Source organism: Babylonia areolata, chromosome 7, assembly GCF_041734735.1.
Source record: "Babylonia areolata isolate BAREFJ2019XMU chromosome 7, ASM4173473v1, whole genome shotgun sequence".
In the NCBI taxonomy this organism is placed as follows: Eukaryota; Metazoa; Mollusca; class Gastropoda; order Neogastropoda; family Buccinidae; genus Babylonia; species Babylonia areolata.
The window spans coordinates 5,109,673-5,136,337 of NC_134882.1; the positions used below are offsets into that span (position 1 = coordinate 5,109,673).

The 26,665-nt window shown below is 41.0% G+C and overlaps 1 protein-coding gene across 2 annotated transcripts in view; it reads right to left on the reverse strand.

Moving 5' to 3' along the window:
• Positions 1-7,929: 7,929 nt before the first annotated feature.
• The window catches only part of LOC143283675 (phosphoribosylformylglycinamidine synthase-like), a 33,406-nt gene continuing 14,670 nt past the window's right edge, over positions 7,930-26,665 (reverse strand). For both annotated transcript variants that reach the window (XM_076589898.1, XM_076589897.1), the window contains exons 12-24: positions 26,334-26,447; positions 25,742-25,873; positions 25,115-25,219; positions 24,124-24,249; positions 21,495-21,675; positions 19,083-19,322; positions 17,099-17,242; positions 16,467-16,621; positions 14,195-14,402; positions 12,897-13,100; positions 11,728-11,871; positions 10,058-10,216; positions 7,930-9,512 (exon numbers count right to left, since the gene is read on the reverse strand). In XM_076589898.1, coding sequence (XP_076446013.1) covers positions 9,199-9,512; positions 10,058-10,216; positions 11,728-11,871; positions 12,897-13,100; positions 14,195-14,402; positions 16,467-16,621; positions 17,099-17,242; positions 19,083-19,322; positions 21,495-21,675; positions 24,124-24,249; positions 25,115-25,219; positions 25,742-25,873; positions 26,334-26,447 — 2,226 coding nt within the window. In that variant the 3' untranslated portion in view covers positions 7,930-9,198. The remainder of the gene's footprint in view (positions 9,513-10,057; positions 10,217-11,727; positions 11,872-12,896; positions 13,101-14,194; positions 14,403-16,466; positions 16,622-17,098; positions 17,243-19,082; positions 19,323-21,494; positions 21,676-24,123; positions 24,250-25,114; positions 25,220-25,741; positions 25,874-26,333; positions 26,448-26,665) is intronic.

Sequence of the window (26,665 nt, forward strand, 5' to 3'; positions counted from 1 at the left end):
ACACTGCCACCTAGTTGCTTGCATTGTGGGAAAGATCAGACGATGGAGACGGATAGGGAGATCGGTACAGCTTCGCACGGCATGGAACGACTTTGACACAAAGACTTACACGGTGTGGCACCGCAAGTCTTTGCTGATCGGTTTAATTATAAGATTGCCCCCTTTTCGCCTTCGTAAGTACCATGTCGCACACGAAATTACATGTCCTCATTTGACTGGACAAGTGATGATTAGACTTAACGAGCGGTGTCTACCTGGTGGCTTTGCCTGTAGAAATCAGCAGTGTTTGACCCGAGTGGTACCTTATCGAGACATGTCGTGCTTGTCTGTGAGAGGGTTGACCTCTCTTGTGGAAAACAGGTCTTCATGATTCACAAGTTCAATGTGTGGGGGGGTTTGTTGTTGTTGTTTTTCTTCTTTTTTTTCTTTCCCATCTTCTTTTCTTTTGTTTTCTTTCTTTCATTTTATTTTCACCAAACGCAAAAGACGCATCAAAAGCTTAGGAAACTTGATGCACATTGACATGTAAACATATAAGGCTTAAACGGCCACCAGTCTATACAGGTAGGCATTAGAATTCACTCATGAATAAACAAACACATGAATAAAACTGCGTTTCTTTTTGTTGCTGCTGCGGTGTGTCCGTGTGTGTGTGTGTGTGTGTGTGTGCTTATTACGTGTCTGTCAAGTGAATAGGTCTGCCAGCATTGTCGCTGGGTAACCCATATCCACTGTCAAAAGTGAGGGTATGTTGAATGTGTGTGTGTGTAAATGTGAGTGTATGTGTGTATATATGTGTGTCTGCCGGTTTGGATGTGTGATTAAAAGTGTGGATGTGCGTGCGTTCTCACGCGCACGCGCGTGTGCATGTGCGTGCGCCGCGACTTCCGTTGTGTGGGAATGTGTGTGTGCATGCGCGTGAAATTTAAAACTATTTTTGCACTCTTTTAAAATGTTGACAAGAATGCAGTGGGAAAATTCATCTCAGTAAATTCCATGAACATAACAATAACTCAAAGCATCATAATCGTTTAATCATTTAGTTTTTTGTTTTGCACTATTTGGTCATTTCTTGGAAGACAGACCTGGATTGAGGCAAATACGGGCAATGTGCCCACACAAAGTCGACAAAAACAAATTGAAAGAACGATGAGACTAGGAGAATAGAGGATCAAACAACAATAAAGACTGGTAACTAGTGGAGAGAGTTAATTATCTCTTGTTTTAATCAACAAGATTCTCGTAGAAGGCTAGGGCTGTGTATTCCCGGTCTGGTGTATTCCCGGGGCCGCTACGGTAGCCGGATTGGCCTAGCTGGAGATGCGAACACACCTATCAGTTAACAAAACATCCCTCGGTAGCCCAGCTAAATTACGCCTAACAGCAACTTCCTACAACACGACAATTTTCATCAGCATACTGATGTTCATCGTTAAGTGGGAGAAGAACAACAGCTATTTTTCACAGAAGATTTCGATCAGATATGATCAATACATATAACTACCGAAACCCCATTCCCCACCCTCCACCCCCTCCTACACACACACCTGCCCCCATACGCCCCACTCTCCCCACTCCTCGGGCAGCCAGACGGTCGCTTGAACTTGTTGCTGGGCATGTTAATTACAGACTGGGCGTTATTCACGTTCGGTGACGGGTGTTCCTGACTGATTTTCCTGGTGCTTATAGCCGTGTCGGTCCCTACACTGCCCGTGATCGTGAATGTTTTTTTTTCTTTTTACATCGCCATCGTTGAACACACACACACACACACAACAACAACAACAACAACAGACACACACACACACAGAGGTAAGAAGATTGGTGGGGGTAAATAAACAAAAACGGTCATACACGTAAAATGTTAAATATTACATGTTTGCCTGAGTGGGTATGTGTGCGTGCCTGAAATATGATTGAACGACACAGGTAGGCAGCCTGTAGTGTAAATGACCCCGTGTTTGTAAATCGCTTAGAGCTTGGTCTCCCACCGAGGATAGGCGCAAAATAAGTATCCATATCAATCAATCAAAAAGAAGATACATACATATACATACAAAGATACACATAACAGAAATGTGATCGCAAACGTTGCCCAAGTCTGGAGAGGCTCTTCACACTGCATCACTCAACATCTTTTACAGTGCTCATACAATCCACGTTTTACTTACACATTGTGTTCCATTTTATTTCATTTTTTATGTCAGTAATTTTATGATGATCATATGGACGACCCAACATAGACATGTATATGAACTCCTATGAAAGTCCGGAGGTTTTTTTAGTCTTTAAGTCCCACAGATCCGTACACGACGGACTTCACATTATTTTGTGTCCAATACCAGTGTGTGTGTGTGTGTTTGGAGAGGGCTGTGGAGTTCCATATGGGCTGAAAACTGTTGAATGCATACCTTTACCTGTTGATGTTCTCAGTTCACAGATAGATAAGGTCTTGTTTATTGTTTAATTAGGGTCTTATTTATTCTCGTTTCTCCTGGATTCTTGTTGATTTTATGGCCTGTTCTGCTTATCTAGCATGGCGGGTTACTTCGTCTGATGACGAAGACGATGTTATATGTGGTGGTGTTACCAACAGTGGCATTTCAACTGGGTTTTTTTCTTCTGTTAACACTGGCAGACAGTGAGAGAGGGAGGTAAAATCAAATCATGTTGCTCATAGCCCAGCTGACCGCAAAGCAACCGTTTCAGGGCTGAGAGAGAGGGTGATACAGACACAAATAGATAAGATAGGCAGAGACAGAAACACAATATAGACAAAGAGGGGAAATGACACTTTTCAAAATTAGTACAACAATCAACTAACATGAGTGGCATCTTGAATTTGAATAACAGTAAAGATGACACACATCAAGGGCTGATGTCTCCAAACTTGATTATCTTGAATAAGATAACTTGAGTTTGATAAGTATATTGTAGATACCTAAACCTATCACAGCGCAGTCTGCATTCTGTCAAAAATCCTTGAAAATGTGACATGTTCTGTTTTGTCCATGTGACAAAGAGGGCAACACATAAGCAGGTGTGTCTGGTCATTTGTTGACAACAGCGCTGAATGAGGGTGTTTGTTTTTATTTTTGCTTATTTAATTCAAGATCAATCAAAGATCAGTTTCAGAGAGTGTGAGTAGACAACTACCCTGTCAAGTGACAGAAATAGCTTGTTCAAAAGAGGACAGAATGGGTGTTGATTTGTTTACGGTGACATATCACTTTTGCCATGTTTCCATCAGATCTGACGCAGACTGTGTGAGAGCATTTGTTTTCTGCCGACTCTTTCTGAAAAGATAAAGAAGAAAATGTGTGTGGTGTGGTGTGTGTGGTGTGTGTATGTGTGTGCGCGCGCACATGTGTGAGCTGTACTGAGGGGAATTCCAACTGGATACAAGAAACTGGTTTTTTATGCGACCTGGTTGAAGACATAATTAGACAAACAACGACGCCAAGGAATCAATAGACAGATAGAAAATACGAAAAAACTTAGCCGTATGCAGTGCACAGGAACAGGTGTCAAGATGGCTGCCGGAAAAAGAGGGCGCTAGCTAGCGGGACAAAGGGGAGGTTACCTACTTCCAGGAGGTTATCGGCCATAGCTGCTTTCATTTTCTCCGCATAGGCGGATAGTAGTTTGTACAGGACAGGAATGTCAGACACCTGCCGGAGTCTGCACTAGTTGGGTCACGGTTAAGTATGTGTAATTAAAACTGGTTTTCAGAGACCTAGTCCTCATCACATTATTTCACTTTTTCTGCAAGGGCTTTTCTGGGACATTCTTGACCACTTTGAAATGCTAAGCACAAGGGTCTGCACTCAAAAAAGCTAGAGAATTTCAATGTTGTTGGGGAACTTTCTTTAAGGAACAGAAATAAAAACAACCAACAAAAACAAAACCCATCTGCTCTGAAACACAAGCCACCTCATACTTTGTTTTTCTTTACTGATATAATCTGATTATTGGCAGTACAAAAAGAAGTAAATTTCTTACTAATATCATTATCAGCAGTACACAAAGAAATAATCTTCCATTTCATACATAAAAACAATCAGGCATTGAACACATGTTTACTGAAATAATGAACATCAGTATGTTGCACACCTATTGCATTCTGAATATTTTAAAAAAAGCAACAGAATATTTATTTAAATCATATTTTGCATAGAAAACGGCACTGACAATGTATGTATGCTGCATATGCAAAATGACATTAGCTGTATTTCATAGCTTGTGCATAAAACTGAAACTGGAGAGAGAATTGTCAGGTGACTGAAATATTTATAGCTGATATGTAATCTAAATAAAGTGCGTAAAAATACTGTTCTTGAACAGCAAGCACAAAACAATTGTTTATTCATCAATGTAAAAAGCATAACAAAACAAACAAAACTACAACAAAACAAAAACGGCTTTCTCAAAAAACAAAATCAAATAACGTAAGAAAAATAGTAACAGTATATATCTATGCTATTATTGATTAAGGCACAGGACTGACCTTATGCAAAGATTACATGGCACTTCAAATTTAAAGAGAACTGATACAGAAAAGAACACATGTGTCATTAATAAAATCACCGAGATGAGCAACAATTTACTTTCAGTACTCAGTATACCACTGAGGTGAACACGACGTTATTTGTTGGTGATGAGAAGCGCACAAAAATGTCAACAAGTCTCTTGATTTAAGGCACTTTTTTAAAGACAAAGCATTGTCATAAAGGACAAAACATTCACAAGGTTTAACACATTTGTAAGAACCATTTATAACCTGCTAACCTATGATCCTCTTAGACTTCATGGATTTCAATGAACACAAGTGACTCAAGTTTCTATAAAACCAATACTACTGAGTACAGCCATTTTGAGGGGCGTTCATTCTGAAGATACAGTGCTATGAGAGATTTGAAAAGGCTTGGATGAAAGAGTCTGCACACGTCAGGACAGCCTGACTTGAATCACGCAAAAGACAAACATCATAATCAAAATGGATGAACAATTAATGAAATTCCTTCATTTGTCAGGAGAATTACAACGGTGAAGGCAATGTGGAACAGGTGTGCATTCAAATGATAAAATCCATAGAGAACTTCGTTGCTGGAAAAGCAAATTTAGGCTTGAGATTATTTATAAACAAAAGAATATCTTAAATGGTTCATGTAATTCAAGGAATATTCGTTCAAAATAAGGCACTCGGTGCATGCATAGAAACAAGTTGAACAAACTGTTAAGTAGTCTGTTCATATTAACTGGACAACATCAATCAAATCAAATCAAAAATACTTTTTTTTTTTTTTCAAATCCACATTGATATTAATCTGTGCAGTCACAAACATCTTCATATGGTCCAGACATAAAATGCATGAAATTTGTCCTGCAGACCTATATGACACCAAAAAATACTTTTATCAATGATGTTGAACCATACAGTGCACATGCAAAAACACATCGTACTCTACACTGGATAATAACAATCACAGAAATGTTTGTCAGTGTCCATTTATGTGCTTTTGGATCACTTGTTGTGAACAGACCCTTATTTAAATCAGGCATAGTGTATACTACATTTATCTACAGCTCAATAAAGATTTAACTCTGTGGAAAATACATGGTCCTTAAACTTTTTGTCAATGTGATTTTTGAAGGCGTTTACCGATGGTGCATTGATGGTGTCATAGGAAAGGTTATTCCACAGATTTATGATACGGTTAGTAAAAAAACTTGCGGAACTGGTTAGTTACGAAATTAGTTTTGTTTATTTTGAAGTTGTGCCCTCAAGTTTTATCGTAGTTAGCCATAGTAAACAAGGAAGAGGTGGTGCAAGGATCATAAATATTGTGCATGATCTTGTATACTTCAATGAGATCACCTCTTAATCTTCTAAACTCTAGGCTAGGCATATTAAAAAGAGCCAAGCGTTCTTCATAACTAAGATCTCGAGTACTATTAGTATTACTAGTTATACACTTGGTAAATCTGCGTTGAACACCTTCAATCATATTTATGTGCTTTTAAAGCTAAGGGCACCATACTGAGTTTCCATATTCAAAAATGGATCTAACCAGAGCTTTGAACAATGGAATCATAATTTCGGGAGATTTATTAGTTATAGTTCTCACAAGAAGACCAGAAATTTGATTTCCCTTTTTCACTATATTATTTATATGTGCCTCAAAGCTTAGTTCTGGATCCATCGTGACCCCTTAATCTTTTTCAGCAATTGTACTGTCCATTGTTCGAGTTACCCCCTTTTCCTGTATCGTGTACTGATACTGTGGATTATTCTTTCCAAGGTGCAGAACTTTGCATTTCTCGCTGTTAAATTGCAACAGCCAAGTATTTGTCCATTTAACCAGATTATGTATACACATTTGTAAGTGATCTCTATCTTCTATATTTCGGATGGCAGAGTAAGCCTTGGTGTCATCTGCAAAGATTTTTACTTTACAATCTACCTCAGCAGGCATATCATTTATCAAGTATATGAATAAGGTTGGGCCAAGAACACTACCTTGTGGTACACCACTAGTTACCTTAACCTTCGATGATTTACTACTATTTACACTTACAAACTGTGATCTTCCATTTAGAAAGTCTCTGATCCACGATAGTAGCTTGCCTTTATCCCATTGCCTTCCAGTTTATTTACAAGTCAAATTATATCAATGGTCATGGTTCAAAACATGACAATGTCCATCAATATGATTACGTTCAAAACATGATTGTGTCCATCAAGAACATGAACAAAATCCTCTTGTGGAAAGTCATGGCGCTGGGCAGGAAAAATGTGAAGGGATGACTGTAGTATCCGTGGATCTCTACTGACAATACAAGGGACATCACTCTCATAAGTAGCCTCGTTCTGATGACTTGGGGAGTTGATACAGCAACGCCAGCTGTAAACTAACGAGGAGACTCAACGCTTCGTCTCCGGAAGGACTTCAAGCATTCTCATGCTTAAAGACTAAAGTATGAAACACAACATGATGAAGATAAATTGAAAAAAATAAGATAGTGCAATCATGTATATAAAACATTCTCAGGTATTACAGACTGTTATCACTGCTGTAGCAGTGCATACCTTTAGCAGGAACTGATCCTCTTTTGCCAGACGCTACACTCTTGGCCTTTTCAATCTCATAGTCTGATTCACAGTTTTTCTGCATGTTTTGTGAGTTCTATGTACCTCAACAAGTGCAGTAACTAGATTTGCTCACAACCTTTGCCACACAACTCTCATTTTCTTATCACTTCATGTTTGTTTGCCAGCTTGTTAGAAATAGGCATAATTCATGATTGTAGTAGTAAAATATCAATTTTCAAATTACATCAGAATCGCCGAAGAAAAGATTTTGAGGGGTTTAACTCACTCGGGACAACAAGTTTTCTCCCTTGCTTTTCCCCACAGACGGCCCATTTGTAAGGGTTTGGAAAAAAATTACAAAAAATACAAAATACTGTGTAAGAAAATGAAACTTTCAGAACTGGTTTATTACGTGTTGAGCTAGTACATATAAAATAATCAAATTTCTCATCTTATTTTTACAGTTTTGCCATATGTAGAAAATACTGCCAATTTTTCACCCCGAATCACCATACCCATGCTCGCTTTCTGCATTGAATTCGCTTTCTTCTTCGTCATCATCCACCTCTTCAATGTCCGACCCTTCAGTTTGTAGCATTTCAAGTACTAAAACATTGCCGTCGCTGCCTTGTTCGCTTCACAACATTCTGAGAAGAGCCCGCTTTGCTAACAGGCTGGTACGCGAGCAGACGACCGGTCAGTGACTTTGTCAGCGTGTGTGCGAGATAGGCCACACATGCCGGGCTGACCAATCATACTGTTCGATTGTGGAGTGACCCAGAATAGCGCACTCTGCTTGGCTAATCACAAAATCACGTGTTTACTTTCAAAGAATGCTGTTCCATTCCTTCATCCGAATCCGAATACGTTTTGTGTAGGAATGCGTGAGCATTCCTTCGTCCGGAGAGAGTTAAGAGTATCATACCTGTGCAGCATCTTCAAGAAGGGGTGGTTTCAGAAATCTTATTCCTTCATCTCTATCATCTTTGCCTTGCCAGGTCTGGTTTCTCTGTCAACAACAGTTGCGAGAAAACACCTATGCAAAAGCTTATTACAACACACAAAAGACACGACAATGCTTTAATTCTCCAGAAAAATTGTATACTGTGTGTCAAGTGTAGGAAAAACAAAAAAATGAACACATGTTATGAACACATGGGCAAAATAAGGGCGAAATATAAACTTGCTCTGTTTACAGATATGTCAAATTCTTTTTAAAAGAGAGAGAAGAAAAAAAAAAGAAAAGAGAGAGAGATCCACTGTACTGCATTTATCTTTACCTTCATAATACCGATACACAAATCTCTAGCATTCATCAGTGACTACCTAGTTTAGGCAGCATCAAACAGTAAGAGTCAAAAATAGTGCCATAACTGCTGAAGAAAACACAACAGAGTTAAAAGTGTCATGTCCTTGACTTCATTTTGTTTCTCTCTCTCTCCCTGCTAAATTCATCTGTCAATCACCCTTCGCAAATGAAATCTGTAACTGAAATACCTTTCCACACTACTGATAATAATTACAAATTTGTAGAGGTTAAGCTTCAGACAATCCAGTAAACATACATTGTGAAATAATGAAACATTTTCTGAGTACTGATAACAATAAACAAGATAAAAGAATTGAATTTGAGATAATGCAAGTAACATACGCTGTGTATGTCAGAAACGTTTGTCACTTATAAGAGTAATCCAAACAACAGGCAAAGCCTTAGTGTCTCAGCAGTCATGCATGATTCTTGCTGATTTTAAAACAAGAATGAAACCAAAACCACAGACACACATACATACACACACAGACAAATGAATAGTTTTTATGGAATGAAACCAAAAACACAGACACACATACACACACACACACACAGACAAATGAATCCAAGTTTTTACGGAATGAAACCAGAAACACAGACACACATACACACACACAGACAGACAACCAAATCCAGGTTACAACACAGACTCACTTTGCTGACAAACACACAAGTCAAAAAAGGAATCCACCAACATGCACCTGTTGATGTCCCTTATACACACTGTGCACACCACTTGTAAAGGGCCAAGCCCTAAACAATTAAACCATCTGACTCTTGAGTCTGTTCACCTCCCTCAGGCCTGACCAGCAACACACCACTGGTAAGCATTCTGGAACATTCTGATCCAGGGAGAGAACTGGAGCTGTTCCCTCATCTCGCAGGGCATCCAGGGGCACTGCCACGGCAGCACGCACCGCTCAGGGTGTGGCATGGTGGCCAGGTGACGGCCGTCCTCCGAGCACAGCCCCGCCAGTCCCCCCGGGGAGCCGTTGGGGTTCAGGGGGTACCTGTTGGTGGGGGCACCCTCATCGTCCACGTAGTGCAGGGCTGCCTGATTCTTGTTGAGTACAGATGTCTGCAAGGCTGGATCTCTGAAGACAAACTTACCTGGAAAGCAAGATATTGTTTGGTGCTTTATTGCTTGGTGTGTGTGTGTGCGTGCATATGCCTGCATGTATGTGTGTGCTGTGTATGTGAGCATGTATGCGTGTGTGAGAGACAGTGAGCTTTTAAGCATGGTCTGTGCTGCACAGTATGTATACTTCTTTACTTAAACCATCACAGACTGATATCCTAGGAAAAACACCTTTGTAGCTGATTTCATTTTTTGCCTGCAATTTAACGTGTTCAACATACATCTGTTCATTTAACACAGAATGGGATGTAAGCTAACCATTTTGTCATTACAGCTAAACCTTAACATGAAAACTGACTGTCATATGGTGAGTATTATTTGAACAGAAACACCTGGCAAAGATATCAATCGATGATACGACTGCAATGGATAAAGCCAGGTGTAGCTGTGTATAGGGCACTCAGCATGAGCGGCATGGGAGTAGTGCCAATAAAAATAGTGCAGATGATGGGGGGGCAAACAAAAGAAAGAAAAAAAGAATATAAATTAAAAAAAACGAGCATCATCACTGACTCACCCTCTCCGTGGGAAACCCACATGCCAAACACAGTGCCCTCCATGCCCTGCAGCATGATCGAAGGACTGGCTCCCACACGCGCCGTCACAAAGCGTGACTCGTAGCGCTGAGAAGTGTTGTGATCCAGAAACACTCCCTGTTCTGTCTCTTTGTCGTCTCCTGTTTGAACAAAATGCCTTGTCATTCGCATCATGCGTCCTTCGCGGTGCCTGTGTTTTCTTCAAGCCATCATCAACATGTCATCTGTGTCATTATAAAACAACCTTGTGTGACATGAAATTGTACAGTAATACTTCCTGTGACCATCATTTGCAAAAAAAAATTATCATAATTTTTCACTAATCAAACAGAAACTATAGTTCGAACAACTAACAAAAGAAGACAGACTGTACTTGCCCATTCTGTTCTCAGAAAAAATATCCTTTAAAAAAATAATAAAACTCCGTCATTTTTTATTAACATGGACAAAAAAAAAATGCATCCTTGTGATGCTGCCAATTCTGCAAGAGCTGCTGAATTGCTGCAGGTGCATAAAAAAAAACAACACATAATCCTCTCAAAAACCTGATTCCGCCAATTCTGAAAGAGCAGCTAAATTGCTGCAGGTGCATAAAAAACACAACAAAAACATAATCCTCTCAGAAACTCCCTAAGATCTCTCTCTCCCCTCTCAGAAACTCCCTAAGATCTCTCAGATCTCTCTCTCCCCCTCTCAGAAACTCCCTAAGATCTCTCTCTCCCCTCTCAGAAACTCCCTAAGATCTCTCCCCTCTCAGAAACTCCCTAAGATCTCTCTCTCCCCTCTCAGAAACTCCCTAAGATCTCTCTCTCCCCTCTCAGAAACTCCCCAAGATCTCTCTCTCCCCTCTCAGAAACTCCCCAAGATCTCTCTCTCCCCTCTCAGAAACTCCCTAAGATCTCTCTCTCCCCTCTCAGAAACTCCCCAAGATCTCTCTCTCCCCTCTCAGAAACTCCCCAAGATCTCTCTCTCCCCCTCTCAGAAACTCCCTAAGATCTCTCTCTCCCCTCTCAGAAACTCCCCAAGATCTCTCTCTCCCCTCTCAGAAACTCCCTAAGATCTCTCTCTCCCCCTCTCAGAAACTCCCCAAGATCTCTCTCTCCCCTCTCAGAAACTCCCTAAGATCTCTCTCTCCCCTCTCAGAAACTCCCCAAGATCTCTCTCTCCCCTCTCAGAAACTCCCTAAGATCTCTCTCTCCCCCTCTCAGAAACTCCCCAAGATCTCTCTCTCCCCTCTCAGAAACTCCCCAAGATCTCTCTCTCCCCTCTCAGAAACTCCCTAAGATCTCTCTCTCCCCCTCTCAGAAACTCCCCAAGATCTCTCTCTCCCCTCTCAGAAACTCCCCAAGATCTCTCTCTCCCCTCTCAGAAACTCCCTAAGATCTCTCTCTCCCCTCTCAGAAACTCCCTAAGATCTCTCTCTCCCCTCTCAGAAACTCCCCAAGATCTCTCTCTCCCCTCTCAGAAACTCCCTAAGATCTCTCTCTCCCCCTCTCAGAAACTCCCTAAGATCTCTCTCTCCCCTCTCAGAAACTCCCTAAGATCTCTCTCTCCCCTCTCAGAAACTCCCTAAGATCTCTCTCTCCCCTCTCAGAAACTCCCCAAGATCTCTCTCTCCCCTTCCCTGTGACCACATGAAAGCCTCACTGACCTGTGTGTGCAGGCACCACCCAGCCCAGCAGAGCCATGAGCTGACAACCGTTGCACACTCCCAGACTGAAGGTGTCTGTCCGTGACTTGAAGTGCTGGAACTGCTCACCCACCACTTTGTTGAACCGAGCAGTGGCTGCCCAGCCTGACAGCACATGAATGCAGGTCACTTTATGATGATAATAATCATGGATAATTATGTAGCGCACCATCCAGAAATCTTATCTTAGTGCATTACTAAACACTTTTGTTTATATAATACATTACATAAATGTATACACACACAAAAAAACAACCATACACACACACTGTATACATACATTTTAACATACACGTGTACATAGCTGCTTTTCCTCCTCTCATACGTGCACACTTAGACAACTGTAGTTCTTTCAGGAGTCTGCAAATAATATATATATGGGTAACGGGGAAAACTACAAAAATGCTTTCAAGAGTCTGAATATAAAATCATAGGTTACTGGTACGTCGACAACTAAATAAGACTAAAATACTTTCAGCGTCTGCATATAAGTTTCTGTTATGTTGAAAAATATAATGCTTTCATGAGTCTGATTATAAAATAATAGCTTATGTGGGGAACTGTATAATGTTTTCATGAGTGTGCACACAACACAGAAGTATAGGTTGTCTAAAAAGCAAAATATAAAGCTTTCAGGAGTCTGCCATAGTATAGAAATTCACATTACCTTGCAGGATATGAATCTATTAGATAGCAACTGCAAACAAATGAATGTCTCTACACTTGAATTACTTCAGTGCAATGAGATGGAGTATGCATCAGGGACAGAGAAGGGGCAAAGGGGACAAAAGCTGAAGCTTGTTGTACATGCATTTGCTTTGTAGGTGAAGGTCTGCCTGTGTGAGAAGATATCCATGCACTCACACACATGTGCAATTGCATGTGTCTGTGTGTTTGGTCTGTGCAAGGGTGCCAGTATTTGTGTACATGCATGCATTCATGTATCAATCATCATAAATTCCAAGCAAAATTTCAACCAATCGTAGCGCCATGTGCAAATGCTGGTCCGGGGACAGTGAAGAAATGAGGTCAGGTGTGACTGTATATGGTGATTCCAGGACAAGTGGTGCAGGCACTCAATCTATACAGACACATGGAAAATGGCACAGCACAACAACCAAAAAAATCACCTTTAGCAGAGCCACACACATCAGCGTAGCTGAATCCTCCGACGAAAGCAACACCTCGGAATCTATCAAGTGTCACAGAGCCCTCCATCAAATCTTGCATGTTGATGTCCCACGGTTCAAACCCGGCCATGGAGAAAGCAGCGGCCATCTCTCTGTCTCCGTTGCTTCCCTCTTCTCGAATGACGGCCACGCGGGGAACCAGACCTGACACACAGGGGTCAGCTTTAGTCTGCTCCACACAACAAGTATGGGCTTTAATTTCAGTACATGATGTTTTTTTTCTGTAGGGAAGCCAACTTGTTCTTTATGTGTGGTTCATGTGATGTGAATCTGCTGTGTGCTCAAGACCAGCTGCCGTCCACCCATAGCTCCACCCACGACCTATGCACAGCACCTACCCTCAAAAAGGTACCCACCTATACACCGGACACCCCTCCCTCCTCTCCAACACTTGTGGGTGAACAAGTTAAAATACCATTTTGTGGACATACAAATGCATTCACATACAAATGAATGTTCTTACTAAATGCATTTGTGAGTATGTGCTCCTTTCTTTTTCCATTTAATATACTTCTATTATCTCAAGTGTCAAAAAATAATTATGAATAAAAATACACATGCAATAACACACACACACAACACACACACACACACAGAAATAAGATACAGACATACAGAGAGAACTTGTCTAAAATCACTTAATGTGGAAAGTCAATAAACTGAAAACACACAGAGAGCTGGCAGCATAATCACCACCAAAACAACATTTAATAATAAATACACTGAACCAAATCTGCCCACCCATCGTAATCATATTGATGACAATTATTCATTTTTACATAGCTCTGTAATACAAGCAGAAGCAAACTCAAAGCACTTTACAAATCCAAAACTTCAAATGAATTGAGTAAGCACATAAGTTGAAACATATGATACTCATTATAAAAGCTCAATTCACAAACCAAACAAAAACCCACACTCTCAATGCCACAACTGTTACACTCCAGCACACAAACACAAAGACCTTAGTAAACATCAAAGAGGAATTACAGTTAAAATTTATACATCCATAAAGAAGCACAGTTATAATCAGTGCACAAGGGATTCATAAAATGGTAAAATAAAGTACAGATCCAAGAGGTAAAAGGGGCTTAAAATCAGCAATCATTCTACCATTTGAACCGTACCCCCACCCCTCTCCCCATCCCCCTTCTCTCTAACCGCCCAACACACACAAACACTCACACTGCCATTAACCTGGGACAACATAAAATCAACAGAGATCTGTGTCTACCCACTGTCAACTTTGGCAAAGGCAGGAGCATTGGGATCAAACGGAAGCTTGTAGGGAGGAGGGAGTCGACCCTTCAGCCCTTCCTGCTCCTCCTGGACGCAGTGAGGGTTGGCCTGGCGGCGCTCCAGCACAAAACTGGTCTCCTCCCACGTGTCACGCAGCTCGCACATTGGTGCATCCAGCACCTGGATGTTGTTCACCGATATCTTCACCTGCAACAACAGAAAGGTTTTTCACCTTTAGACTGTCTTCTCTTAATTTCACTGTAAAACTGTTTTGATGTACACCAAGAGTCATATCTTCACCTGCAACAACAGAAAGGTTTTTCACCGTTGGACTGTCTTCTCTTAATTTCACTGTAAAACTGTTTTGATGTACACCAAGAGTCATATCTTCACCTGCAACAACAGAAAGGTTTTTCACCTTTAGACTGTCTTCTCTTAATTTCACTGTAAAACTGTTTTGATGTACACCAAGAGTCATATCTTCACCTGCAACAACAGAAAGGTTTTTCACCTTTAGACTGTCTTCTCTTAATTTCACTATAAAACTGTTTTGATGTACACCAAGAGTCATATCTTCACCTGCAACAACAGAGAGGTTTTTCACCTTTAGACTGTCTTCTCTTAATTTCACTGTAAAACTGTTCTGGTGTACACCAAGAGTGATATCTTCACCTGCAACAGCAGAAAGGTTTTTCACCTTTAGACTGTCTTCTCTTAATTTTACTGTAAAACTGTTCTGATGTACACCAAGAGTGATATCTTCACCTGCAACAACAGAAAGGTTTTTCACCTTTAGACTGTCTTCTCTTAATTTCACTGTAAAACTGTTTTGATGTACACCAAGAGTCATATCTTCAACTGCAACAACAGAAAGGTTTTTCACCTTTGGAGCATCTTCTCTTAATTTCACTGTAAAACTGTTCTGATGTACACCAAGAGTGATATCTTCACCTGCAACAACAGAAAGGTTTTTCACCTTAAGACTGTTTTCTCTTAATTTCACTGTAAAACTGTAAAACTGTTCTGATGTACACCAAGAGTGATATCTTCACCTGCAACAACAGAAAGGTTTTTCACCTTAAGACTGTTTTCTCTTAATTTCACTGTAAAACTGTTTTGATGTACACCATTTTTTTCACCTTTAGACTGTCTTCTCATAATTTCACTGTAAAACTGTTTTGATGTACACCAAGAGTCATATCTTCACCTGCAACAACAGAAAGGTGTTCACCTTTGGAGCATCTTCTCTTAATTTCACTGCAAAACTTTTGATGCACACCAAGAGTCAACATTCAAACATGTTTCCAATGAAGAAACTTTACTAGCTGTACACCTTCAGTGCATGGAGTGGGCAACATACCAGCCATGACTTCTCAAAAGACATCATTTCGCAGCATGTCATGGGTGTTGTGCTGTTAACCTGGTTCTGCTGTAAGCACAATCGCATAACTCACTCAGTACGGCCAGTCCTCTCTTCTCCTCTACACAGACCCCTCGGATGTCCAGTGGCTGTCTCAATGACCCAACCTTTAGCTTCCGTCGTCAGAATTGTGGTATTCTTTGTCAACATTCACCTCTTCAGTATAAGAGCCTTCCGCTTGCAATATTTTGATGGTGGTAATTGGGGTGAAACGCTGCTGACGTCGTCTCTTTCGCCGTTTGTATGGAGAGAGATAAAGAGGAATAATAATGTAACCCTTCTGCTTTTCCCTTTTGTCCCTCCGAATGTGGCACACTCTGTGCACAGTGACTTGTACCAGCCACACATAAAGTACCACATGTCTGTGTGAGAAAACCAAAGTATCACTGCGAAGTATTGCCTAGTCAGCTGCAAATCTGTGCGCAGGGTATGTTTGCAGGCGGGACCTGTTTGCGGTACACTCCTTTCGTGTTCATTGTATGTTAGAAATCTGGACTAAACATTGTTTTAAAATTTGGGGGGGGGTTTGTTCTGTTTTGTCATATTTACATTGATGTTGATAATTAACAAGACTGATCAGTACTGAATTGATTCCTAATTTAATAGACATCAGATTTGTGCGGTTAAGAATTTCTTATCCATTAGTGGCAGTAGTTAGGGTAAAAATCACAACAACTGGGTCAATATTCAGTCCGTATATCACTATCTACATGACATGTAAAATGTTTTAGGCCCCTCTAAAGGACCTGTTTGCTCTCACATGTGTGTGTTTATTCATGTGAGAGTGTGTGTGTGTGTGTGTGAATATATGCAGATATCTTTTTTTTTTTAAAATCAAATCCTGCAACTACCTGTGATGCAGAAGCAGCAGATCCAATAGACGATCCAATGTGGTGACAGTCCACTCCTGACTTTCTGAACTCTTCCATCACTGTCTCTGAATCCTCTTTTCTTGTCTCCAGCACAAGTCCAACTTCTTCTGCAAACAGGATCTCCATTGGACTGGCTGAAACAAAAAATACACACAAAAGAATATCAGGTATCTTGATTTTCTCCCACGGTGCCTATTCTTGAAATACCAGATGAAGACAACACATTTTCAGCATCTGCTATCAGATTCAACAAACTTTCATTATCAACTACATTCACTGCTCCGTTCTTCTTGTTCAAGTTCAACTTGAACTTCTTGTTCAACACGTGTTTTTGTAACAAAGAAGAATCATTTCATCATTTGTTTTCAGATTTGTGTTTCATAGCGCCCTGATCACATCTTGCCCCAGATTTTGTACATAAAATAAGACAAAGGCTTCCTAGCATAAACAAAGTTGATCTTCTTTAAAGATGACCGCACACTCTCAACACACACAATACACACAACACAACCACATCACACACACAGCACATACACACACACACACACCACACACATCAATGTATGCAAGCCCCAACACCAACTGAACTAATCGTGAACTGACAAACAAACCTGTCTGAGACCCAGCATCTCCCGAGGCCTTAGTGCTGGTGGTGACGTTGACACTGATCCCACAGCTGCCTGCGAATGCCATTTCCAGTAAGCACGTCACCAGTCCGCCATCACTGATGTCATGGCCGGCCGTCAGCTTTCTCTCTGCAAAACCATGACACACTTCAATTCCTCCATCACTGATGTCATGGCCGGCCGTCAGCTTTCTCTCTGCAAAACCATGACACACTTCAATTCCTCCATCACTGATGTCATGGCTGGCCGTCAGCTTTCTCTCTGCAAAACCATGACACACTTCAATTCCTCCATCACTGATGTCATGGCTGGCCGTCAGCTTTCTCTCTGCAAAACCAGGACACACTTCAATTCCTCCATCACTGATGTCATGGCCAGCCGTCAGCTTTCTCTCTGCAAAACCATGACACACTTCAATTCCTCCATCACTGATGTCATGGCCGGCTGTCAGCTTTCTCTCTGCAAAACCATGACACACTTCAATTCCTCCATCACTGATGTCATGGCTGGCCGTCAGCTTTCTCTCTGCAAAACCATGACACACTTCAATTCCTCCATCACTGATGTCAAGGCCGGCCGTCAGCTTTCTCTCTGCAAAACCATGACACACTTCAATTCCTCCATCACTGATGTCATGGCCGGCCGTCAGCTTTCTCTCTGCAAAACCATGACACACTTCAATTCCTCCATCACTGATGTCATGGCTGGCCGTCAGCTTTCTCTCTGCAAAACCATGACACACTTCAATTCCTCCATCACTGATGTCATGGCCGGCCGTCAACTTTCTCTCTGCAAAACCATGACACACTTCAATTCCTCCATCACTGATGTCATGGCTGGCCGTCAGCTTTCTCTCTGCAAAACCATGACACACTTCAATTCCTCCATCACTGATGTCATGGCCGGCCGTCAGCTTTCTCTCTGCAAAACCATGACACACTCCAATCCTGTTCTCTCCATTCGTGTCTTGCTAACATAAAAATAATTATTTCACTGCACTGACCCAAACTTTGCCATGTCCAGTTTGGATGAAGATTTAAACTACCAAAATTTACTGACGAGACACTCGATTACAAGGCATTTTCTACAAATAAATTAATAATAAATAAAATTATTACAATACGTAAGGTGCAGCAAATCATAAGGTGCACATGTTTGTATGGCTCTGTTGGTCTCTGCTTTCCTGACTCTGTCCTGTCCCTGTTTCTTCTACTGTGTCTTTTATATGAATGTGAGTTGTTTGTGAGCTGTGTCTATTTTGTTTTTTGGGCAGGTTTCATTCATTTTCACCACCACAAATGTCATACTTCCGGGTTCAGAGGTCGACCTCAATACGATTTCTGATTCACCACAATGTTTCAATCAAACATAAGGCACACTATATTATTAGATACATCGGAACAAAGTTGAGGAAAAAAGTATTGCCTTGTAGTCCATAAAATGTGGTAGTAAAATGCTTCACAATGTAACTCGTTTTCTTTATTGCAAAAGTTGGAGAAGGAAACAGTCAATCTGAAAGTGAAAGAATAAGTTATGGTTCTGTACCATGTTCTTATGACGCACATTTAATATTTTTGCATTTAATGCATAAAGAACTTCAATTACAATATTTTATCCAATGCTGCACTATACTAGTGGAAATATGAACCTTCAACACCTTGAATCTGATAGGATGGTGAGAAATTCATTTGAAAGAGCTAAAAATAAATATACCACAGCATAATGTTGGTTGTTTTCATCACACATAATCAATATGGTCCCTCTCAAAAAAACAAAAAAAACAACAACCAAACAACAACAACAACAAAAATTCACACACACACACACACACACACACACACACACGCACACACACACACACACACACACATGCACGCACACACACGCACACACACACACACACGCACACACACACACACACTATACCTTCCACTCTCCCCAGCAGAAGACAGCTGCATGTTCAACTCACCTGCCAGAAGTTTCTGCACCACCCCAAAAGCACGAACAAGTAGGTCAGGGTGGTCCAAATCAGGCACTTCGTTCCCCACCTGACTGTAGCACTGTGCCAACGCACTGCCACCCAGTCGGAACTGACCCCTGCCAAGTGACACCCACAGAATGTGGCCTTCACCTCCCCTGCACTTCAGGTCAGGGGTCACAGTGGCAGTGATGTCGGGACATGTTGCATATGCTGACACTACCAACGTTCCTGTATGAAAAAAAAAAAGTGGAAAGAAAAAAGAAAAAGAAAAAAAAGGAGTTTAAAGGTGGAAAAGGGAGGTAATGTCAATGGGTACAGGCTGGATAAAAAATAAATTGTTTTCATATTCCTCTTCAATCCCTCTCCATTTTTTAAGTGGTGGGGAGCCAGGTTAGAGGTGGGATGGGCTGTCTATTTGCTCCATTACCCTTGTAAAAAAAAAATTTTTTTTAAAGTTGATTTGTTACATTTCATTTCATGTAAACTTATTGTATCAATCAGTCTCTCCACTGGTTGCCCGTTTCTGATTGAATAGACTATAAGCTATCCACTCTGACCTTTTCTGCAGTCAACGGATCTGGCCCCAAGTATCTTTCTGAACTCATCCATATCTATACCCCGTCTCGCCACCTCCGTTCTTCCTCTGATACTCAACTTCTCAGGATACCTCACGTCAGAAATAAGACCTATGGACACAGATCGTTTTCTTTTCAATCGCCAAAGACGTAGAACAAGCTCCTGTGTCCATTTTCTTTTCAATCGCCAAAGACGTGGAACAAGCTCCCTGATAACCTCCGTCATTCTGATTCCCTCACATCTTTTAAATCTCGTCTCAAAACTCACCTTTTCCCTCAGCAATAAGTTCAATTGTGGCAGGTCCACTTCCTTTGCGTTAGCTGTGCTTGACTATGTGTGTATACATATGTATTTGTACATAACTACATGCATGTATATGAATGTGTATTGTGTGTGCGTGTGTTTATGTAAGTTTGTGCCTGCCTATGTGTGCGTATGTGTTAGAGTAGCTGTTACTTACACATGTATGTTAAAATGTATGTATGCAGTGTGTGTGTGTGTGTGTGTGTGTTTGTGTGTGTGTAGTCACATTTTGGTGTGTGTATGTAACATAGAAATAATGTTTTATGTTAACAAAGCGTTTTTGTAAAGCACCTAGAGCAGATTTCTGGATAGTGTGCTATATAAGTATCCATTATTATTATTATATTAATAACCAATTCACTTTTCAGATACAAATTAGAATGTCATTTTTTTCAAACTTAAACTAAATGACCAACACTGTAAAGTTGCATATAGTTTTTGACTCACTTGTTCAAACAATGTGAGTCTATAGATAACCCAATGTTCGGTTGTCTGTGTGCGTGTCTGTCTGTATGTGTGTGTGTGGTAAACTTTAACAAATTCATTTTCTCTGGAAATCAAAAAGAGATCTAAAAAAACAACAACCTTAAAATGTGTGCTGTATTTAACATCATAAAGCTTCGGAAAGACAAAAAAGAAAAAAGCAACCCAGCAGGTTCGAACCAGGCATGTTCGGTCGAGAGCAACTAGACTTACTCACAGCACTAAAGTGCACCTGCCAATGAAGATAAAAAAATAAATACTTAATCTTCTGGTTTTTCTTGACTGGATAAAGTGTGTATCACAAGTGTGTCTTGAAGGCCTTGCCTCTCTTGTTTATATTCAAAGCCACCACTGCAAATTCTGAATGCATTTTGAATGCAACTTAATGACGATCAAGAAACAATTCTGAATGCATTTTGAATGCAACTTAATGACAATCAAGAAACTAGGGAATGATGATCAAGAAACTAGGGAATGACGATCAAGAAACAAGGGAATGACGAACAAGGAATGATGATCAAGAAACTAGGGAATGACGATCAAGAAACTAGGGAATGACGAACAAGGAATGATGATCAAGAAACTAGGGAATGACGATCAAGAAACTAGGGAATGACGAACAAGAAACTAAATGATGATCAAGAAACAAGGGAATGACGATCAAGAAACTAGGGAATGACGATCAAGAAACTAGGGAATGACGATCAAGAAACTAAATGATGATCAAGAAACAAGGGAATGACGATCAAGAAACTAGGGAATGACGATCAAGAAACTAAACTAGGGAATGATGATCAAGAAACTAGGGAATGATGATCAAGAAACTAAGGAATGGCGATAAAGAAACGATCAAGAAACAAGGGAATGACGATCAAGAAACAAAGGGAATGACGATCAAGAAACAAAGGGAATGACGATCAAGAAACAAGGGAATGACGATCAAGAAACAAGGGAATGACGAACAAGGAATGACGATCAAGAAACAAGGGAATGACGATCAAGAAACAAAGGGAATGACGATCAAGAAACAAGTCTAACCTGGTGCTTTGACCACCTCTGTGTGTGTGCGGGCGGCCATGCTGAGTGAGTCTTTCCCACCATCCACAGCCACACCCAACTGCTTCATGACATCACACATGGCCACACAGGCGTCCACCAGGGCAGCCCCTTCACCAGGCAGTTTGGCCGCCCACATCCAGTTCCCACTGCATTTCACATCCTGCACGCAAAACAACACAGTCACTCACCATCATCAATGACAATCATACACAACAACACAGTCATTCATCATCATCAATAACAATCATACACAACAACAGTCACTCACCATCATCAATGACAATCATACACAACAACACAGTCACTCACCATCATCAATGACAATCATACACAACAACACAGTCATTCATCATCATCAATGACAATCATACACAACAACACAGTCACTCATCATCATCAATAACAATCATACACAATGACACAGTCACTCACCATCATCAATGACAATCATACACAACAACACAGTCACTCACCATCATCAATCATACACAACAACAGTCACTCACCATCATCAATGACAATCATACACAACAGTCACTCACCATCATCAATGACAATCATACACAACAACATTCACTCACCATTATCAATAACAATCATACACAACAACACAGTCACTCACCATCATCAATGACAATCATACACAACAACAGTCACTCACCATTATCAATAACAATCATACACAACAACAGTCACTCACCATCATCAATGACAATCATACACAACAACAGTCACTCACCATCATCAATGACAATCATACACAACAACAGTCACTCACCATCATCAATGACAATCATACACAACAACAGTCACTCACCATCATCAATGACAATCATACACAATGACACAGTCACTCACCATCATCAATCATACACAACAACAGTCACTCACCATCATCAATCATACACAACAACAGTCACTCACCATCATCAATCATATACAACACAGTCACTCACCATCATCAATCACACAACACAGTCACTCACCATCATCAATCACACACAACAGTCACTCACCATCATCAATCACACACAACACAGTCACTCACCATCATCAATCACACACAACACAGTCACTCACCATCATCAATCACACACAACACAGTCACTCACCATCATAAATCACACACAACAACACAGTCACTCACCATCATCAATCACACACAACAGTCACTCACCATCATCAATCACACACAACACAGTCACTCACCATCATCAATCACACACAACACAGTCACTCACCATCATCAATCACACACAACACAGTCACTCACCATCATCAATCACACACAACACAGTCACTCACCATCATCAATCACACACAACAACAGTCACTCACCATCATCAGTCACTCACCACAGATCACACACAACCACCACAGTCACTCACCATTATCAGTCACTCACCATAGATCACACACAACCACAGTCACTCACCATTATCAGTCACTCACCATAGATCACACACAACAACCACAATCACTCACCATCATCAGTCACTCACCACAGATCACACACAACAACCACAGTCACTCACCATCATCAGTCACTCACCACAGATCACACACAACCACAGTCACTCACCATCATCAGTCACTCACCACAGATCACACACAACAACCACAGTCACTCACCATCATCAGTCACTCACCACAGATCACACACAACAACCACAGTCACTCACCATCATCAGTCACTCACCACAGATCACACACAACAACCACAGTCACTCACCATCAACAGTCACTCACCACAGATCACACACAACAACCACAGTCACTCACCATCATCAGTCACTCACCACAGATCACACACAACAACCACAGTCACTCACCATCATCAGTCACTCACCACAGATCACACACAACAACCACAGTCACTCACCATCATCAGTCACTCACCACAGATCACACACAACAACCACAGTCACTCACCATTATCAGTCACACACAACAACCACAGTCACTCACCATTATCAGTCACACAAAACACACTCCCTTGGCATGATCAGTCTAATAATGTTCATATAAAGTTAATGTCAGTCCCTCACGTGGGTTCCCCAGTTCAGTTTAAAAAGTCTTTAAAAAAGCACTGCTTCTGTGCATGCGTGCATGCATGCGCGTGTGCTGAGCCAAAGCTATACCACTTGTTAGCTCCACATGAAAAGTCTGCCAAACTGAGTGCTTAAACTGAGCCAAAGCTATATCAGTCGTAAGCTCAGTTAAGTCAGCCAGACCGAGTGATACTGACTGAAGAGGAGTCAACCAACTCAATGCACTTGGACTCTTGCTTAAAACTATAGCCTCACAAGATGTGAAAGGAAATTGTGAAAGCAGTATGAGTAAGTCAGCTGCTGATCAGATGAAACATTTGTGTGGGAAAGATCTTGAGACTGAAGGAACAGAATCTTCTTCAGTGTATCAAACAACAACCTTCTCATTTCCTCTAAGCTTCTTGATTATCATTTTAGATGCTGAAGTGGAAAGTACAAGCACATTCTTAGACCACACCATGAACACAAACACATACACAAAAACACAGACACATTCATACAAATGTAGGCACTATTAAACACATCCACACACAATTTTTCAGAGCACTCCAGTTCACCTTGAGATCAGAAATTCTGGCAAAGACCAAGTTGGTGAGGGATTCCGCCACCGACATGCGAGCCCCAGCACAAGGATCGATCAGTCCCTTGATTGGCTGCTCTCCTATAGCAGTGGCTGCTCCTACCTGAACAAACATCACCAGGGATTGATGCTCCGTCACACTTAAAGAGCCACAGCTCTAATTCTGTGTCAATAAAGACCCAGCTCCACTAAAACCAGAAATAATGTTTTGATCATACTTCTTCTTCTGCGTTCATGGGCTGCAACTCCCACGTTCACTCGTATATACACGAGTGGGCTTTTATGTGTATGACCGTTTTTACCCCACCATGTAGGCAGCCATACTCCGCTTTCAGGGTGTGCATGCTGGGTATTTACTTGTTTCCATAACCCACCGAACGCTGACATGGATTACAGGATCTTTAACGTGCGTATTTGATCTTTTGCTTGCGTGTACACACGAAGGGGGTTCAGGCACTAGCAGGTCTGCACACATGTTGACCTGGGAGATCGTAAAAATCTCCATCCTTTACCCACCAGGCATCGTCACCGAGATTCGAACCCGGGACCCTCAGACTGAAAGTCCAACGCTTTAACCATTCGGCTGTTGCGCCCGTCATTGATCATACTATTGCTTGGCAATAACTTAGGCAGCATCATGTTCGAGGAAAAAACACTCATATGTGTAATGACCTCATTAAATATCGTCAGCATATAATACTTAATTCCCTAAGCTGTGTTGTGGGCTGTGTATGTGTGAGTATGGCTGTTTATGATGTGAGATTAGTGTGTGAATTGTGTGTATGTCATATGCACAATGCATTGAGTTGCATTACACAAGACATGCGCTACTGTATATAAAAAAATATTCATTATTGTCGTCATTAATGACACCATGTTTGTACTCTATACAACCTGACATGCAACCCAACAAATACAGTGTTAATTTCATTCTGGGTTGCTTGTAGGCTTTGCTCCATCCAACACACCTGATCGAAGTAGGAGGTTGCAATGACTGCCACATCAGCCAGAGGGGTGTGGAAAGGTCCGACACACTGCTGCTGGGCCACCAGCCCTGTCACTGACCGATCCACCTGTCAACAGTCACCTCAACACTCTAGTGTCTAGTCGTTTAATGTCTAAAGTACGGAGCCATAAATACAGTGCAAGGTGAGGTCTGTCTGAAACATGTGGTTTAACATGGTGTGGTAGGACTTGCCAAGATGTTAAGATCATTCACAGGAAATACTGACGACTTTTTGCTCTTTTAAAACAAACAACATAGGCTACACATTTAGTCTCGTCCCGTGCATACAATACCACAGCAGAAACATACAAATACTCAATGAATTTCTCTTCAAATGGTTTACTCTCCTTGAACTAGAGATGCATTTAAAAGAGATGAACTGTAGTCTCTTCTGACAATTTCCAACATTATTCACTTTCATCAGACTAAACAAGGTGTTTGTACAAACAACAGCTGATCACTGCATACCTTTAACAGATTTTGTTTTTAATAAGAACACTGCATAACAGCGATTTAAAACCTACGCAGGTAGACAAAAAAATGTTATCAAACTACATGACACTGGAGAGAGAATGTTAACAAGTCTTACTTTGTTTGTGAGGTATCGTTTGCTGGCCACAGAAGGAAGACGTAAAACACGGGACAATGCCTCCTGCACCTGAAGACCTTCAGGAAGAGTGAGAGGTTTCAGCACGGATTTACTGCGAGACAGATGGAACACCTGCACAAAAACCATTCCACAGTTGTCGTTAATGACCAAAGTACCATGCCTACAAATGGGCCCCGTTTATTTTCAACTAATCAGTCCTGCTCCAGACATTAACTGCAGCCTTTTATTCATATATATTCCCTTACAAGCACATTTTACATTAACAAATAAGTGCAAATATGCATTATTACGTGTGCACTCATTTTTGTGGACATTTTAAATACACCCTCAAATGCAAAACTGCATTAAGCATACAGCTATCACATGCAAAATGCTATCATTTATACAACAACTCTTATTACAGATAAATGTCAAAGCTAACACTTATTCTGGTTAAAACAACAAAAAGTTTACACTCTCAAATGCAATACTGCATTATGCATACATGTATTACACACAAACCACTCTTATAAATGTCAAAGCTGATACTTAGTTTTGGTTTGAACAACAACAACAAAAATCTAGGTCTAACCTTGCGTGGCATAGAAGCAAGCACATGCTCAAGGTCAAGGTCAACAGGAAGTCTGCCATTCTGACTGCATTCAGGTTTCAAGGATCTTGACTTCTGGAAATCCTGCAGCTGAATCTGAAAGGGAAACCCCCTGCATTCAAATGTAAGTCAAGAGCTTCAGTTTCAGTTTCCCAAGGAGGCATCACTATCTTTGGACAAATCCATATACACTACACCACATCCACAAGGCAGATGGCTGACAGCAGTACAGCCCAACACACTGGTCAGGCCTTGAGTGCATGCATATGTCACATTATGTGTGTACGTATCAGAGTGGATTTCTACCACATAGC